The sequence below is a fragment of the Pollachius pollachius genome, assembly GCF_949987615.1.
Source record: "Pollachius pollachius genome assembly, chromosome: 17".
In the NCBI taxonomy this organism is placed as follows: Eukaryota; Metazoa; Chordata; class Actinopteri; order Gadiformes; family Gadidae; genus Pollachius; species Pollachius pollachius.
In genome coordinates this window covers 12,706,419-12,723,971 of record NC_136950.1, presented here as the reverse complement: position 1 = coordinate 12,723,971, position 17,553 = coordinate 12,706,419, and the positions used below count along the sequence as shown (strand labels likewise).

The window sequence follows — 17,553 nt, the reverse complement described above, 5'->3', positions numbered from 1 at the left end:
ACCCGGCTCCAAAACGATACTCAAACAGATGTTGCCAACAAATAACAGATTAAACAGCAGTACAATTGGACCGACAGGCAAAGCCCCGTCGAACAACTGAGTGCTTTTCTCTTGGCTCGTTGCCGATGTTAATTAGTGCTAAAGGGAAAAGCAAAGGAAACATTTTCTCTCCTCAAAGAAACCACCAGAGAGAGACAAAGGAGTCCTTTTATTTTTTTTGTACCCGACAAGAGCCAATTGAGTGCTTGTGAAATAGTGTGTGTGTCGTCCTGGGAAACTATTCCTTTTGCTCAGGGCTCCTTGGAGGGCCTGCTTATTTGTTGACTTTCTCTTTGTTTGTGTTTGTGTTGAGTCAGCTGAGCCATGAGAGCTAACTATCTTGATAGATGAGAGTAATGAATGACTGAAGTGCAGTCTCTCGGCTACGTTCCAATGCCCCTGTGCTCAACTACAATCGGATGCTTTCACTCTGTATTAGTTTACTGTTTCGCTCTCACTGTGCGTTTGATTTCCATAAAGACTACAGACAAGCCTTTGAGGAGGAAGTGAGGGGGCTAGCTGTATCGGATAATGAGAGAAACAGAGTCAATAGAGAAGAATTTAAAAGCTTGAATCCCATGTCAATCGTTCAGCTTGGTAGTTACTATTATAAGAATGATTTTGAGTGGTTAGTTTACAAAGTATTAACTAGCAGGATAATTTGTTGCAGTTTTCCGATGATAGTGTTTCATATGCTGATGTGAGATAATAAATAAATATAACAACCACAAGGTTAAAGTTTATAGACCTGTTGCTTATTGTATCTAAAATAGATGAAACATCCATCTCATTAGCTTAGCCAATTAGCTCATCCAATTAAACCAGCTGAGCTACACTAGTTTGCGTAACACAGTTGAAAAGACAGTTAGAGTGGACACTGTTTATAAAAAATATATATTCTGAGGGTCTTCTAACTGGGAGGCGCTCGATTTTAGCCATGTTGACTTTAATACACAATGAATTTGCCATAATAGCGCTCCTTCAAAGCTTTGTGTCTTCACCCTACCAGGAGTGACCCGCATTGGGCGAGACGACGCCCCAGTACCCCAAGACATCAGCATCGAGGGGCCCGGGATTGAGGCAGAGCACTGTCTTATCTTCAATGAAGGTTGGTCTTAGTGAGTCTAGGTCTTTTGAGTGGATAAGGTGGATAACAACCTATGGTTTATAAATGATAGGCGCTTTACTGGGCTTTACTGCTGCACATATAACAGTAATGTAACATATTTTTGAGAAAAAGCTAGGTGGAGCCCATAATACAATAGACCGCTTTGACCTCCTCCAATGCCAACCTTGTTATGATAACGTTACCACAGGAGGGGTGGTCACTCTGGACCCCTGCGGTCACCTCTGCAGTCTGGACGGAGTGCAGGTCACTGTTCCCACACCACTCACTCAGGGTAAGCACTGAAACACACACACAGCAACACAAACACACACACAGCAACACAAACACACATCCATACCACAAGCTTATTTGAGAGAGAGAGAGAGAGAGAGAGAGATTATACTGCCATCTATTGGCCGATAATATAACACATGTTCTGTAAAGTTAGGTGTTGTTGCTTAGCGCAGTGTTTCTGAATATATCTTTCCTGATTTTTCCCCTCAAAGATATTATTTTCAGCCACCCCTTTCACCTGCACGAATTATTTGGTAGAGGGGAAAAATATGGTAATGGACATAAATGATGTAGGTACATGCTATTTATAAAAATGAATATTACATGGGTGGTGTGAATTTACTCACAAGGGCTTGTTTTTATTATTTTTGTCAATCATTGCAAGATTAACCAAACAAAATTCTAAGTACCGATTGCAATCCTTCAAAATACCTCTAGGGGTACGCGTACCCCCATTTGAGAAACACTGGCTAAGCGTATCAACAGTGAACTGCACAGCAAGGATCCGCACACATGTAGTATTTCATAATCTCAGTGTGGTATGCTGGTTGGTTTGTGGTTTGGCCGGCTGGCGTTCCTTCAGAATGTGTGCATGAGTCATGCTACCACTGTAATATGTTGGAGGCTCCAAATGGAAAAATCCATAATGTGCCTAAAATGTACAGCCGAATAATACACAGATCATTTTTTGTATGACTCCAAATGTGCATGGTGTGCAAACGTAATATTTTGATGTTGCTAAGTGCTGTAGCTGTGTGTGTGTGTGTGTGTGTGTGTGTGTGTGTGTGTGTGTGTGTGTGTGTGTGTGTGTGTGTGTGTGTGTGTGTGCGTGTGGTTTAATACGTTACCGTAGTTTCATTACCAGTGGTTAGCCTCTGATGAATCACAGCTTCCAAACACTGCACAGAAACACAGCAGTCTCTGGAACATTTCAAACCCTCCCCTCAGCCCTACCACACACACACACACACACACAAACACATTGACACACACTCACACACACACACACAGACACACACACAAACACATTGACCAAACTCACGCACACACACACATACACTCAAACACACTGATACACACTCACACTCACGCACACATATACACTCTCCTAAACGCTCTTAAGCTTTATTTTTGGTGTGTTTTTTCTCCTTTCTCTCTAATCTCTATTTGTCTTTGACTCAGTGTCTCTCTCCTTCTGTGTCCTTGTGTCCTTTCCTTCCTCCCTTTTTGGGAGGTCTCTTTCTGTTTAGTTTAACAGTTGTACAACCGACACCCCCATCATCCATTTCCATTCCATCATTTTCTATTGTGTTCTTCCCCTCATAAAACCCGGAGAACACCTCCTTGCTCCACGGTTCTCACCTCAACTCTTCCTCTCGTACTGAAACGCTCCATTGTTCGGCGTTTCCCTCAACCCTTCGTACACGCATGTTTACTCTGAGGTCCAGTCAATCTTTTTTTGTTAAATATTGACCAGGCTGTTTGTCTCCGTTGCTCTGACCGGCTGATTCAAATATTGACAACATGATGGTGTGTGTGTGTGTGTGTGTGTGTGTGTGTGTGTGTGTGTGTGTGTGTGTGTGTGTGTGTGTGTGTGTGTGTGTGTGTGTGTGTGTGTGTGTGTGTGTGTGTGTGTTTGGGCGTGTGTGTGGATGTGTGTGTGGGGGGGGGGTGTCTGTGTGTTTGGGCGTGTGTGTGTCTGTGTGTGTGTGTGTGTGTGTGTGTGTCTGTGTCTACAAACACACAAGGGAGGCCTTGGTGGGCCAGCTGTAGGCGGGGGAGGTGTGAGGGGGGGCGGGGGTGTAAAGAGAGAAGGGGAGAGTCACAGGCCAAAAGGGCAAGACGGTCTGGAAAGTCTTCGGGGGTCAACCAAACGGAGGGCTTGGAGAGTTCAAGAGGGTGGAAGGGTAAACAAATCTAAAAGATAGAGAGAGACAGACAGAGAGAGTGAGGCAGGCAGACAGTGAGAGAGACAGGGAGCGAGACAGGAGGCTTAAGATATGCTAAATACTGTGGCTGCAGTTGAGCAGGGTTCAGTGAGTCTGACCACACACACACATACACACACACACACACACACACACACACACACACACACACACACACACACACACACACACACACACACACACACACACACACACACACACACACACACACACACACACACACACACACACACACACACACACACTCTCTCTCTCTCTATTTGTTCTGGAGATGATTAGCTCTGTCCCTGATGTTTCTCTGATTTGAGGTCCATTGATCCCAGGTTTGACCTGGGATCAGGGAGACTTATGTACCCCTGTGTGAAAGTTTTCTTTAATAATTGGATTATAGCAAAGCCAACACGTCTACATCATGAGCAAAAGGTAGGCTATATATGGGATACAACTCTTTTCCATGGATGGATAATTCCCTTGCTTTTTCTCCAAAAATGTTTAGACCCTTTTTGGTAGTGACCGTGTTGGTTTTCCCTAACAGAGAAATGTTTGTTTGATGATGAGTAAGTCCATCTTGAATTAATCGCATAAGCACAAGCATAACACATAACAAGGGTTTGTGATGACCAATGTATTTCTCAAGACTTAAACCTGTGACTAATGTTAAGTGAGTCATGAGGATAGAAAAAAAAACATAAGAAAACGTCCAAATGCTCCCTGATGAAAAAACAAAAATTTGACGTTTTGAAATACATTGATTCACAATTAGTTTGCCTTTCTTTAGCTTGTTTCTCAATTTACAGCATTTTTAGTCCCGTCCCCCTTCACATTGACATTGAACTCTATTCAATGTCACACGCTTTGACCACATAAATATATATATATATATATATATATATATATATATATATATATATATATATATATATAAAACCTTAGAAATAATCAAGAAAGCAGTATTCTTAGAAATAGTCATTGTTTAAGCATGAACCCTTCGACCAGCAGACATCCCTACTGGTATTGAGTAACTTGAAGGTAGTTATAGGGGCCAAGGAAAAGTAGGTAGACAAAGAAGAAGTGGTGGGGGCGTCCACAAAATACCTCGCAGACTATTAGCCTTTGTACCTCCCAACTCACAATAGGGGTGTTAATGAAAAAGTAAGAGTATGGACAACGAGCCTCAATGAAAGCACACGGGTCCTTCTTGGTAACTGTCTGTTTTTGAGTTATTTTCCACATTTCTGCTGCAAGCCATATGCAGGGTTATTGCTTTCTCGGGTTGTCTTTGAACCGAGTTCGCTTGTAAATCCTGAGCCCCCTCCCCCGTGTCGGGAAAGTTGGTGCGGTCCTCGTCTCAGCCTCTTGGATTGTGCAGGGGTAAACCTCGGAACAGAGGGGAGAAGAGAGAGGATCATGAAAGTTTGTCTTCTGAAGAAAGGAGAAAAATAACAAGGGATACACCGCTCATTTTCATCAGCGGCTCTCACTTCTCGGGAAAAAACTCATTGACCACACTGTAGGATTGGGGAACGCAAGAAGTAATACAGCGACGATATTCATTGAATGGGACGCAATCAAAAGGTTTGTAGCGGAGCTTTATAAAATGCATCTCATTTGTTTCGCCCCGAGTGGTTACCTTCTTCCCTTGCAAGAAGGCGTTGCTTGTGATGTTGACCCAACATCCGAGGACACACCTTGGTAGTAGGCTACGTTTCTTTTTAAGCCCATATATTAGGTAAGCCGCGATATGAGTAATTTATGTTTGTTTAAGTCATGGTGCCCCAAGACTAGATTTTTCAATATGACCGAGTGAGTGTTTAGCAAATGTTGAGTGGTTAAGCTTTAACAAAAAGTGCAAAGCAATCCGAGACAACACATGGGAGGGTTAACGTTATATGAAGCCTATCTCTTGTTTGTTGTGTGGTCGTTGTTGTTGTTGAATGAATGATAAGCTTTCAGTAGTGTTATACCTGTGGTAGTATTTAACCACCAGGTTTTAACCACAGGCCGTAGGGAGCAGCAATACCGTCTGCAATGATATACCTGACACCTGTCCAACAATGCACAAGTTCATTGTGATTGTATTTCAAAGACGTCTCTTTCTAAGCTACGCCTCCCTAAGGGCATGTCTTATTGACGTCTCACGCAATACTTTATTGTATAGCGTACTATTGTTTTTAAAATTCCCATTTCACTATCTTCCTCAAATGCATGCGCTGAACAGTGACCTGGTTTGCGTGTGCGTGCGTGTGTGTGTGTGTTGGGTTATCTGGATTATATAGGATGTAGCAAGCGAGTAAGTGATAACCAGCGATAAGAAAATCGATTAGCTATCAAACCTCCAGACAAGTGATTTGACACCTCCAGCAGTGCTCACGACAAAGTTGGTTTTTCATTGCATTGTTGGACCCTCTTGCCCCTGAACGTGTCAAGTGTGATTGTTAGGGTGCATTTACACAGCCCCTAGGGTACAGTCAGCTAGAGTGGTCTGTGCCAAAACAGGAGTGAATAATGTATGTTCCAGTCAATCAGGGACTTTTACATATTTTCAGCAATATTTCAATTGTATATATATAAAAGTGAAAAATCATTCTTGAACTGTTACCATCATCGCAAAAATATCTCATTTATTTAGCTTATTTTACTTATTTTAACCTAATCGACTTAATTTCTGTAGTTTCTCCATTTTATTTTCAACCAAACCAAAAGACGGTTTCGAGTTTCCATCCCCATAACATTGCGGCTGCGGCAGCGTACATATGGATAGTGGCTGGGTGAAATTGGGTCCAGAAATGATACTTTGTGTACATCTGGATGCTCCAAAAGCCCTGAGGTCTGACTTTGTAGATTGCAAACTTCAAATTAGTCCATAAAATGTGTATAAACAGACGTGCGTGTGTTTCCAGTTGAAGGTTGGATGACGGAGGGGGGGGGGGGGAGGCCAGCACAATATGAGCCAATAAATGAAGCGTAAGATCTGAGCGCCTACGACTGAGGGAATACGGTGTCAAAGACGTTTGGTGTTATTTATGACATTTGAGTTTGTTAACTCTTAAATCCATTAAATTCCTGTATTGAGGATATAAGGTGGTGGATTTCTGAAACCCCCCTCTCTGTCTTTGGTTCTTTTATGTGTGCTGCTGATAGGAAACGGTGGACAGATTGTTGTTAAAGGATTCAGAGGAAATGAAAAGGCAGGGATGGCTGCTGTGAGCAAATAAGGACAGCACACTTAATGCTCCCCTTTTAAAAGGGGCATATGGAGAGACTAGGGGCAGCTGGCTGATTGTTTGTGTGTGTGTGTGTGTGCGTGTGCGAGTGTGTTGTCATGCTAAATACCGAAAGCCACTGAGAGTCATTGGAATTGCATACCCAAATACTCACACCCACACACACTTTAATACCTCTCTGGAATTCAGGAAAAAGGTTTTTTTGGCTCTTGCTGACTAAAGCACAAACCCAGACAACTCCTGTCTCTCCCAACCCCTCTCCATCTCTCTCTCTCCCTCTCCCCGTCTTGCTCTCTCCCAGACCTGCTCTCTCCCAGACCTGCTCTGATCTTTTGATCTATGTGTGAGCCACGCCGCCAAACCTGTGGTGTTTGACCAACCCAGCAAGACAGTGTTTATGCAAGTGTGTGTTTTGGGGATGTTAGCAGTCCAGCTGTGTAGACTAAACACGCACTAAGCGTGTGTGTGTGTGATTCTGACGTGTTCGCGTTCTTGAGCTCTCGCGGCTTGTCGTACTATTCATGAGAAGAGATTGCTTTGATTTAAAGGGGTTATTCTGTAGATGGAACAGATACTCCCTTGGGAATTCAGTACAAATGCATGATGTAAAGTATTAAGAACAATGTAACTACACAAGGCGAAATAACTTAACATGTCACTTGCATACAAATGTACTGTAAAATATGAGGATTTAGATTTTTTTAAATGGTAACATGGCAGTTTAATCCTGGTGTTTTGAAGATGCTGTGCCTTCTCAAAATCTTGTTTTGGAAGAAGGTGGTAGGCGCAGGAGAAAAGATGGAGAGAGAGAAAGACAGCAAGTTTGCTTTCTTTCCATTCAGTTTTTTTCCACAGCCTCACTCCATCGTTGCTTAGCGGTTAAGGACTGACTTCAGGCCCGAGGCATCTCTCTGCTGTAATGAAGCCGTTATGGAGATGATGTTCTCTTCTCTCACACACACACACACACACACACACACACACACACACACACACACACACACACACACACACACACACACACACACACTAGGTATTTACTGTAAATCTGACCCTATCCTGCCCATTCCAACGGGGGTATTGAAGGAACAGATAATTACAGCGTTGGGATTCTCTTGTGTGTTCTGTGTCACGATTCTCTGTCATCTTCACTCCTCCCCTGCCCCACAATTAGTGTTTTTGTGAATCTCTCCTTGATGTGCTCACACTTGCTCATTTTTTTCTCTCGCTCTTCTCTCTGCTTCTCTTTGGTTACGGTCTCTCTCTCTTCATCTCTTTCCCCCTCACTCACTTGGTCTCTCTCCCCCTCTCTCTCTTTTTCTCCCTCCCCCTGTCTCTTGGTCTCTCTCCCCCTCTCCCTGCCCTGGTTGCAGAGGTATTTGGACAGCTGTTGCTTTCTGTGTGTATTACCGAGGTTGTGACCCTGACATCTTGTTTAATGTCGGGCCCTCTCAGCTTAATTGATGGCCAGAATAAATAGTGTGTGTGTGTGTGTGTGTGTGTGTGTGTGTGTGTGTGTGTGTGTGTGTGTGTGTGTGTGACAATGTCAACTGTAATAATTAATAGTAGTACTAATTGTATGTGTGTATTTCCAGGTTACTCCTTGTGTCTGGGTAAATCGTACTTCTTCCGTTTCAACCACCCTGAGGAAGCCAGCAGAATGAAGAGCATGCTTCCACCCAAGAGCCCTGTGTCCCCGCTGGCCTACAGCACAGGTATGCTCACGCACTCACTCCCTCAGACACTCTCTCTCTTACTTTTATATTTTTATCTCTCCCCTCTTTTCTTCTCCATCTCGACCAGAAGCCCCCCAAATATTTTTGCCCCCTGTGCCTCAGATGTGGATTTCAGTTGGCTCTTGGTCTAAATAACTCCAGTGTGTGTGTGTGTGTGTGTGTGTGTGTGTGTGTGTGTGTGTATTTGGGGGGGGTTCGCATGTTGACATAAACCAGGCTAAGAACCGTGTTAGAATATCAAGTTGACGTTAGGCCAATAAATTAGCATCGTGAACATACCAGCCTGACGCATGCACTCCTGAACTGGTGGAGTGTGAAATGCGGTTGTCATCTGGTGCCTCCCCCGTAGCTATGGCGATACAGCTGGATCCCACTACGTTTGTGGTGATGTGCTGGATGGTGCGAGCGAGGTGTGTCGGTTGATCACCGTAATTCACGGTGATCCATGCTCTAAAAGCGCCCAGACAGCTGGAATGCACAGCCTTTCTCTGTCTCTGTCTCTAGCTGTCTCCATTTCCCTCTCTCTTGTTTGACCCCGCTCGCTTGACCTGCCATCTTGTTTCCAGATAGCACCTCAGAAAGATGGCAGGCACACCTGGTATTACACAGCCCTCTCAGCTCACACTGATGGATCGCTCCTCAGCCGTCTATATGCACTATGGAATTCATCTGTCGGTGTCTCACGATTAGATTTTGGTTCTTTGTTTCAATACAAAGTTGAGTCCCGATTCAAAATCAATGCTCGATTCAGTGCCAAGTGGGGTTCATTTCAGGTTCTACCCCAGTCCTCTGTGCTCTAAAAAGCACTGTTGCAAAGGATGCCATGAAAACATGGTAACCTATTGACACTATTATGTTGTTTTTACATATTTTTTGGTAGTTGTTAATCCATTCAGTATCATAGAAGATAAGAATCACGATTCCACCATGAAACGATTCCCCCCCCCCCAACCCTTTAATGCACATGACCATCACAACTAATGCAAAAAATCGGCTGAATTCAATGAAGTCTATATATATTTGTATATATTTTTTTGGACTATCTAAAGAGTCTTGCAATGCAATGCAATACCTTAAGGGCATGCACACTTTGCATGGGAGGCTGTCGGGGATCGCCCCCCCTAACCCAGGCAGACTCGATGCTAGGCTCCTCCTCTTGAGCTTGTCCGAACATTGGCCTCGTGATCCACCTTATAGCTGAGTCGAATAACAAGAGCGTGGCGGAGGTGCGGTGTGGCCGTTTCCGTTCCAACAGACGAGTGTAAAATGCTCGCCTAGGTGGCTGATGCATTCTGTGCCGCGGTCAGGAGGAAGGGGCTGCGGGTTTTCAACACGCTGACGATGCGTTGGAGCTGTCCTCAGCTAGCCCCCGCACGGCGAGGGTTTTGGTACGACGGCGCCCGAGGGAACCGTGGTTGTGGCTCTCCTCGGAATGTTGGATGTGATTGTGCGCACACCTGTGTGTCGGGTGGCGATCTCGTGATGGGTTGACCTCGAGGCGCCAGATGTGAACCGGGTGCTGTGCTTTCCGTCGTGAAGTGCCTGCTGTTTCACCCTGCTATGTTTCACAGGGATTATCTCCATTGGATGCTTTTGTGATTGTCTTGGGAACACAAACACATACACACATGGACACACAGACACAAACACATGGACACACACAAGCACATACACACACGGGCTCACACGCACACACTTTCTTTAGCTATACCCAACACAGAATAACTTATTTCATATTCAAGCTGAAAAATGTGTACCGTACATTCTTACAAAGCTGAGATGCATATGATGTTGCCTGAACACACGCACACTTCTTGCACGCATAAACACACACTTGAAAGAGGCTATGAAACCCAGGCACACCGACTTAGCTCAGTAGGGGAGAAGAGTTTTACGCGAGGCAGACCGTAAGCATAAATCTGCCCATGTATGGAGGCAAACACGAGTGTCTGTTGGATCTCATGATGTGTTTTGTTTCTGACCCATTTACCTCAACCATTTATGGTTTGAGATTTGTCTCAGACGCATTCATGTTCATAGCTCTCTCTCTCTCACGATACCTCATAATACCTCATAATACTAACTCAAATGCTCACCAAGACTTCCCCTCAAGTGAAAATATTACCGTTGATGCGTTCAGCACTTCTACTTTGGGGTTTTCTAATGACGCCCATACTTAAAACACTGGAAAAGCTTAAACGTTTTTTGGACCTGCACGCACGCACGCACGCACGCACGCACGCACGCACGCACGCACGCACGCACGCACGCACGCACGCACGCACACACACACTAAAGAGTCCACGTGTGCACTTTGGATGGGCACTGGAAAGTAAAAGTGTGTATCTGCATTAGGTAGAACCACATGTGTCCGTTTTAGCGCACTGTGTGTGTGGTTGTTAAACGCAGGGTGGTCTTTGTTTTAGCACGGTTCTTTTTCCATAGTAAAAACCCCTGATGCCTTCCTTTCCTTGTTTTTTCATGTTGGAAAGGCTTCTATCGCCCGGTGATGTATGTGGTGTTAAATCCATCACAAAGCTGCTATGTTTGGAGCACTGGGGCCCTATGCCTTCCCTCACATGGAAGGAGGGGCCCCTGGAGCATTCATCTATGCGGCTTGTACCGCTAATACAAGCATCCGTACGATGCTTTATCGCTGTTCTGCAGCGGAGTGTGGGTGGGTGTGCATGTGTCTAAAAAAGACCATTCGTCTATTTAGGGTTTGCATGTGATTTTTAGATGCATGGGTTGAACACTTTTTTGGGTGGGGTTGGGGGGGGGGCTGGGTGGGCTTTTTTGGAAATTCCAGAGCATTCTGTGGTCACTCTTATTTCCTCGTGTGCCAAACGGGGAAACGTGACCCACGTTTAGCCGCCTCTAAGTGTGTGTGTTTGTGTGTGTGTGTGTGTCCTGCGTCCTGCCAGTGGCCTCGTCTATGAATAGCGTTGGCCTCAGGTACACTCTAAAGGAAAGGGAAACCTCGGGCCCCTCTCTTACTGTTTCCCACTGTACGGCCCTGAAAAGTGCTTGGGTTCTGCCTTTCATTGTCTCCAAATGCGTTGCCCTATCTCTCTCTATTTCCAAGTGTCTTCCACATTCCCACACCCTTCCCTTGCCACATGTCTCGATACAGCTTTTTCACTGGTTTTGGACTCTTGCCATCCATCCAGAACACATTACAGATGCCAAATAACCAAATCTCCTCTTTATTTACGACCCAGCGGCAGACACGCATGCACACATGCGCTCCCTCTCAAATTTCACTACAGGCTGTATTGATCCACTCCTCTTCTCCTCGCCTCCTCCCCCTCGCAGACTATCTCAAGTTCAGCAGCGACTACGGCCACTCACTGGTGGGCGGGGCCAACAGTGGGCGGGGCATGCGCTCCGCCTCGGAGCTGCGGGACCTGATGGACACGCTGCAGCGCAAGAAGCAGGCGCTGGAGAACAGCCTGCGCGCAAACGGGGACGCCAACCCCTCGTACTTCAGCATGACTCAGGTGGGTGACGCAGTTAGCTTAGCGATGCTATCCAGGGGTTACTGATTGTTGTGCTTGTTGGTGGCTTTATTATGTGTTGTGTGACCCATCAACAAAAACGTGTGTGTGTGTGTGTGTCCGTGTGGTGTGTGTTTTTATATTTTCTTTAAACCAGTTTACTTATTAGCTCAGTTTGCGTTGCGTTCTGGCGCTACACACCGTTTATTATGGTTAACCTATGGCTGTCCTGGTTTTGCACAGACCGTCCATTACAGACCCCAGGGCTTATTATCTTGTCTTGCAAGTTACGCAGTCTCTGTCAAACGGCGGTGGGAAGTGATGAGCCGGGGTTCAGACACAGGGTAACCTTGAGATGTCCTCCCTGCTCGGTTTCCACTCTGAGGCTAAGAACTGGAAGAGCGCGGTTGTTTGTTTTGTTTTACCAAAGGGTCCAACAAGGACGGCCTTGAGCGAGCCCACGGTTTCTAAAACCACAGCACGTTCTAAATGCAGGCCCAGCTTTGTAACCGTTTCCCTCCTGTTTAATGCATAATAATGTCAATGGTTGATTTAAAATCGTTTGTGTGTGTTTATATTGTTTGTATTTTTCTTCACAGTCTCCACCCACCACGCCTGCTGCGGTGTCCTCGTCCTATCAGGAGCAGGCCAAGCGTTTCTACGGCTCAGAGCGCCCGCCCCTCTCCCTGAAAGGCATGGCCCCTCCCTCCCCCTCCCGCCGCTCTGACCCCTCTTCTTGCCGCTCCTCGGCCGGCCGCAACCAACCGGCCAACCAGCCGGTCCAATCCCTGCTGTCCACGTGGAGCGGGGGCGGGTCTTCCCACTCTGTCGCCGGTAGCGACAGCTTCCTCCTCTCGCCCCCCGCCTCCTCCTCCCCCTACCCCTCCCCCCGCTCTCCCTCGGCCGGGGGTGCGGCCAGCATGCCCTCTAGCCCCCGCCTGGGCCGCCGTAGCTACGGCAACCAGGAGACGCCGCCCGTCCCCAGGGCCAGGAAGTACTCGGCGGGCTCGCTCAACTCGCTGTCGACGGCTGGCAGCCACAGCCGGTCGCTGCCGCGCCTCTGCCCCCCCCCCTCGCCCCGGGACCACCACGGTGGCAGCAGCAACGGCGCCATGACCCTCACGGCGCTGCAGGCGCGGCGCGGCGACCCCAGCGGCGCCTACAGGCCGTCCCGGGACCAGCACCACGACAACCACAACGGCAACAACAGCTGCGGCCAGGCGCTGCGGCACGGCGGCCAGAGCCACAGCGCGGCGCAGGGCGACGGCTTCCTGTCCATCTCCCTCTCCAGCCCCAAGTCCCCCGCCCTCCTCCTCTCCTCCCCTTCCTCCTCGCCGTCCCCGTACTCCCCCTACTCCCCCGTCGCCTCCGCCGCCAGCAGCACCGCCTCCCCCTTAGTCTCGCCCAGCCCGAGCTCCGCCGGCGGCCCCACCCCGCCCGACGTGACCCTCCCGTCCACGGCGGGGGGCTCGTCGTCCCCCCGCGTCGCCAAGAAGCTCAGCCTGACCTCCACCAGCTCCCTGTCCTCCCTCAGCCCGGGGGGCTCCGGCCCCGCCGGGGAGAAGGAGCGGCCGGTGTTCGGGGAGAGGGGGGCTTCGTTCGGGAAGGCCGGCCTGGAGGCGGGGTCCGGCTTCGGGGAGAGGAGGCAGTCGTTTGGCAAGGCGGGGCTAGGGGCCAGCCAGCCGCCGCAGCCGGGGGCGTTCCGGGAGCGGAGGGGCAGCATCAGCTCGCTGAGCGGGAAGGAGGAGCTCTCGGACTACCACCTGAGGCAGCGGGACGAGAGGCTCCGCGAGCAGGAGGTGGAGAGGCTGGTGAGTGAAATGGACTGCATGATAAAGCGCTTTCACCCAAAGCGCCTTACAGTGCTGCCTAGGGCTGGGTATCGTGGCCAATTTCCTGAATCGATTCGACTTCGATTCATAAGGTTCTGAATCGATTAATCACGATTCGATTAGATTTGATTCGATTCAATCTGCTCTTAAACAATGAAAATGGCTCAACTGTGTAACAAAATACAAATGTACTTTATTTTTTCTCTTCATCTTAAACAACAGGTTTTAACTTGTGCAAACTTGTAAATTGGACAGTCTAAACTTGAGCTGTAAACAAAACTGTCTCAAAAGTGCAATTTTGAAATTAGAAAAGAATTGCAAGTGAAAGTGTACTTGAACTACAACATTCCATCACTGCAAATTGCATTAAGGCATTGTTTATTAAAGTGCAAAAATAATAATAATGGTAACAAACCAAAAAAACAAACAAAAAAAAAAAAATCGATCTCATGCCCTATGAATCGATATTGCAATATTTAAATGAAATCGATCCAAAATGGATTAAATCGATTTTTTTACCCAGCCCTAGTACTGCCTGACATTCACCCATTCATGCACCCATTCATGCACCCATTCACACACCGACGGCGGAGTCAACCATGCAAGGCGACAGCCAGCTCGTCGGGAGCAAGGTGCCTTGCTCAGGGACACCTTGACACTCCATCGAACTAGCTGCCTTTCGGTTACCAGCCAACCTGCTCTACCTCCTGATCCACTGCCGCCCCTGAGTGATGCCTTTGCACCGTCGGAGCCCCGGGGCGATCCGTTTGAGGGGAGCCACGTGCCGTCCATATGGTGCGTGTGCACCAGTGATCATAAACATCACCTCTGCTGCTCTTTATTACCGTCCTAGTCCAGTTCCACATTTGTTTTGATGGAACAGATTAAACACGCTGGAAGGAAGAAATACGCTCAAGATAGGAATGTTTCTCTTCTGTCTGACCTCTCTGGTACTTTTTAAAACGTCCTTCTCTGACACGCACGCACGCATGCCACTAAATAGATGCCTTTCGCCGCCAACCCAAACTAAGAGATTGTGTGTGTGTGTGTGTGTGTGTGTGTGTGTGTGTGTGTGTGTGTGTGTGTGTGTGTGTGTGTGTGTGTGTGTGTGTGTGTGTGTGTGTGTGTGTGTGCGCACATCTGTCCATGTCAAATCTGGAGTAGTGCCCACCAGGGTTTGGACCACTGAACGAGCCACAGGGCTGATGGCTCTGATGTAGAAACCCAGCCTAAATTACAGGGCCTGGTTACACTATGGCAGGTGCATAAATACTGCATTGCACATTGCTTGGACTGTGGGGATGTTATGTTGGGAAAGTCGTCCTATGCAAATATTTGGGGAAAAACAAGCCCTGCCGGTTCTTAATTCGTTTTTAATTGTTTGCACAACAATCCTGTGTGTGTGTGTGTGTGTGTGTGTGTGTGTGTGTGTGTGTGTGTGTGTGTGTGTGTGTGTGTGTGTGTGTGTGTGTGTGTTTTCTTCTTCTGGTTCTTAATCCAGTTCCAAGATAATTAGGACCACATTTTGATGGGAACCAGCTTGGTGTCACCATCAGCCCATGGAATACCACTTCATATCACCAAAGCAACCTTGATATCCACCATAGAAAACACAGATCTAAACCACTGATACGTCCTTTCAGACCTGTATATGCTTGGATTTGACAGTTGGTGCACGTCTCGCTTTGTTTTTGAGCTCTGACCGGGCTTTGCCCCATAGTTGAATAAGCATGTGGGTTTGGAGCTCACCCGCACTTCTGTAAACTCGGAATCACAGTCCAGAACTCACCCTGTAATAAGAACGTTGCTATGAACGTTTTGGCTTTGTTTATTTTCCCCACTGATACAGAATGGCTTCAGAATACGCTACCTTGTAGAGCGGGGATGAGCCGTCTGTCCTATAAGTATTTGGTCTTCTCTTAATGGATTATACACCGTGGGGGCGTGTGGTCCGCAGTGTTGTACTGTGCAGGATCAGAATTTTTGACAGGCTTTCTTGGCACATCTTGCCCGAGTCTGCCCTCTAGTGGTTGGTGTGCTTCCAGACGACTCTGTACTAAGTGCTACCAGCAATGACATCTGGCCTTTTGGATGAATTATTACCAATATTCTCCATCCAGAAGGAATCATTTCACACTTGGGGACATTGTGTCTTACATGTAAAAGACTTGCATAAAAAAAGACAGATGGACGTTTTCAGTCAGACGACAGCTACAGAGCCCGGAGTAAAGACATCATTCTGCATTGGAATGCAGCCAAGAGTTTTACTACAAGAAGACTTAAGAGAAGAGACAGAGGGGATTTGTGAAAAATACAGACCCTGTGTCCCTCTTTAATTAAACACTAGACACTCTTTCATTAAATTCATATTGCCTGAAGAATAAACGGAAGAGAATAAATGAGATGAATGCAAACTGGAAGGAGATATAAATGTAATTTATCCTATGCCAGGCCCCTGTGTGACAATGTGCCAAACCAACAGCTCATATTTCCCCCCTGTAGTTTTACATTCATCCCTCTCCCCTTCCCCATCTTTTTCACTCACTCTTGACGTATCTCTACTGACACTCTTCTGAATCATCTACTCTTTCTCTTGCTCCCTCTCTCTATCTCTATCCTTCTCTCTCTTTGGCTGCTGATTACTATAAGCTCTACAGTGGCTTGTCTCCATGAGAATAGAACAAGGTGACACATTTGGCTCAGGCTCGCTGTGCCACTGTCATTAAATGTGGTGTCCTCCCAATCTGTGACATGTTCAGGATCGTCTTGTTTATGGGTAGTGTTGTTTCTGAATGAGGTCCTGATGTGGGTTTTATTTGATTTGAAGTCTATGAGATTGAGATGGTACGTTCTTAATTGCGTTCAAAGAAAGTGGTGCTGGTATATCAATGATTAAACCAGAGGACATCAAGTTTTTTACATTTTAATTAGATATTTTGTTACTCAAATTCATTTTCTGCATACTGACTTTGTATTGGGAACGTCCTCCGAACAGACTTCAAATCACAGCTCGCAGTTGTCCACCTTCTTAATAGCAACACACACACACACACACACACACACACACACACACACACACACACACACACACACACACACACACACACACACACACACACACACACACACACACACACACAATAATGTAATGTAATGTAATGATCCCAGGCGGGGGTGCAGTGCAGCTCCCACCAGCAGGGAGCTGAGGGTAAAACCTATGGGGGATTTATTTTGAGCCTCTTCAGCCTCCATAGTTTGAAGGGGGTACACTCAACACAGAGAGCGTCTCAGAAGGTTTCTCTCTTGGGGAATAGCATGTGGATTACTCAGAATAGATACGCTGTTTTCTTCAAGTGGATATGTTGACTTTGTAGATATAGACTTTGAGTAGAGTGGATTTTGTGTGGGATTTGACCGGTGCAGACATTTTTCAACAGTCCTACCATTGTTTTACCTCGAAGAGTTAACGGCTGCAATGCTCCCACAGGTAACTTTTGGAAATTAAAACTGAGAATTAGACATTGCATATAACTAAATCACTGTCTAATAAATTGCATGTACTGGACCGGTAATGAATGAATATGAATATGGGTTTAATAATAGTGGAAGGTCATGCACAGACTGGTGTGTCATGTACTTATATATGCATCATTACAAACAAGCTCACCGTTTGGACTTAGATATAGAACATTAATCTATACAAATTTATGATACATGGTATAATATACAATCTAATCTTGAAATAATATAATCATGCGATACTGTAGTAACATATAATAAAACATGCATAAAGCATGCTGCCGAAATTATACTGTAATAGTCTTTAATAAAAATAATCTGTCCGTCAGTCAGTTCTGCTGTGAGGTCCGTCAGG

At 46.5% G+C, this 17,553-nt stretch overlaps 1 protein-coding gene across 3 annotated transcripts in view; it reads left to right on the top strand.

Moving 5' to 3' along the window:
- The window catches only part of phldb2b (pleckstrin homology-like domain, family B, member 2b), a 43,625-nt gene that overhangs the window by 7,226 nt on the left and 18,846 nt on the right, over window positions 1–17,553 (top strand). For all 3 annotated transcript variants that reach the window (XM_079754305.1, XM_079754306.1, XM_079754304.1), the window contains exons 4-8: window positions 1,049–1,147; window positions 1,356–1,439; window positions 8,210–8,329; window positions 11,666–11,850; window positions 12,447–13,658. In XM_079754305.1, the coding sequence (XP_079610431.1) occupies window positions 1,049–1,147; window positions 1,356–1,439; window positions 8,210–8,329; window positions 11,666–11,850; window positions 12,447–13,658 (1,700 nt within the window). The remainder of the gene's footprint in view (window positions 1–1,048; window positions 1,148–1,355; window positions 1,440–8,209; window positions 8,330–11,665; window positions 11,851–12,446; window positions 13,659–17,553) is intronic.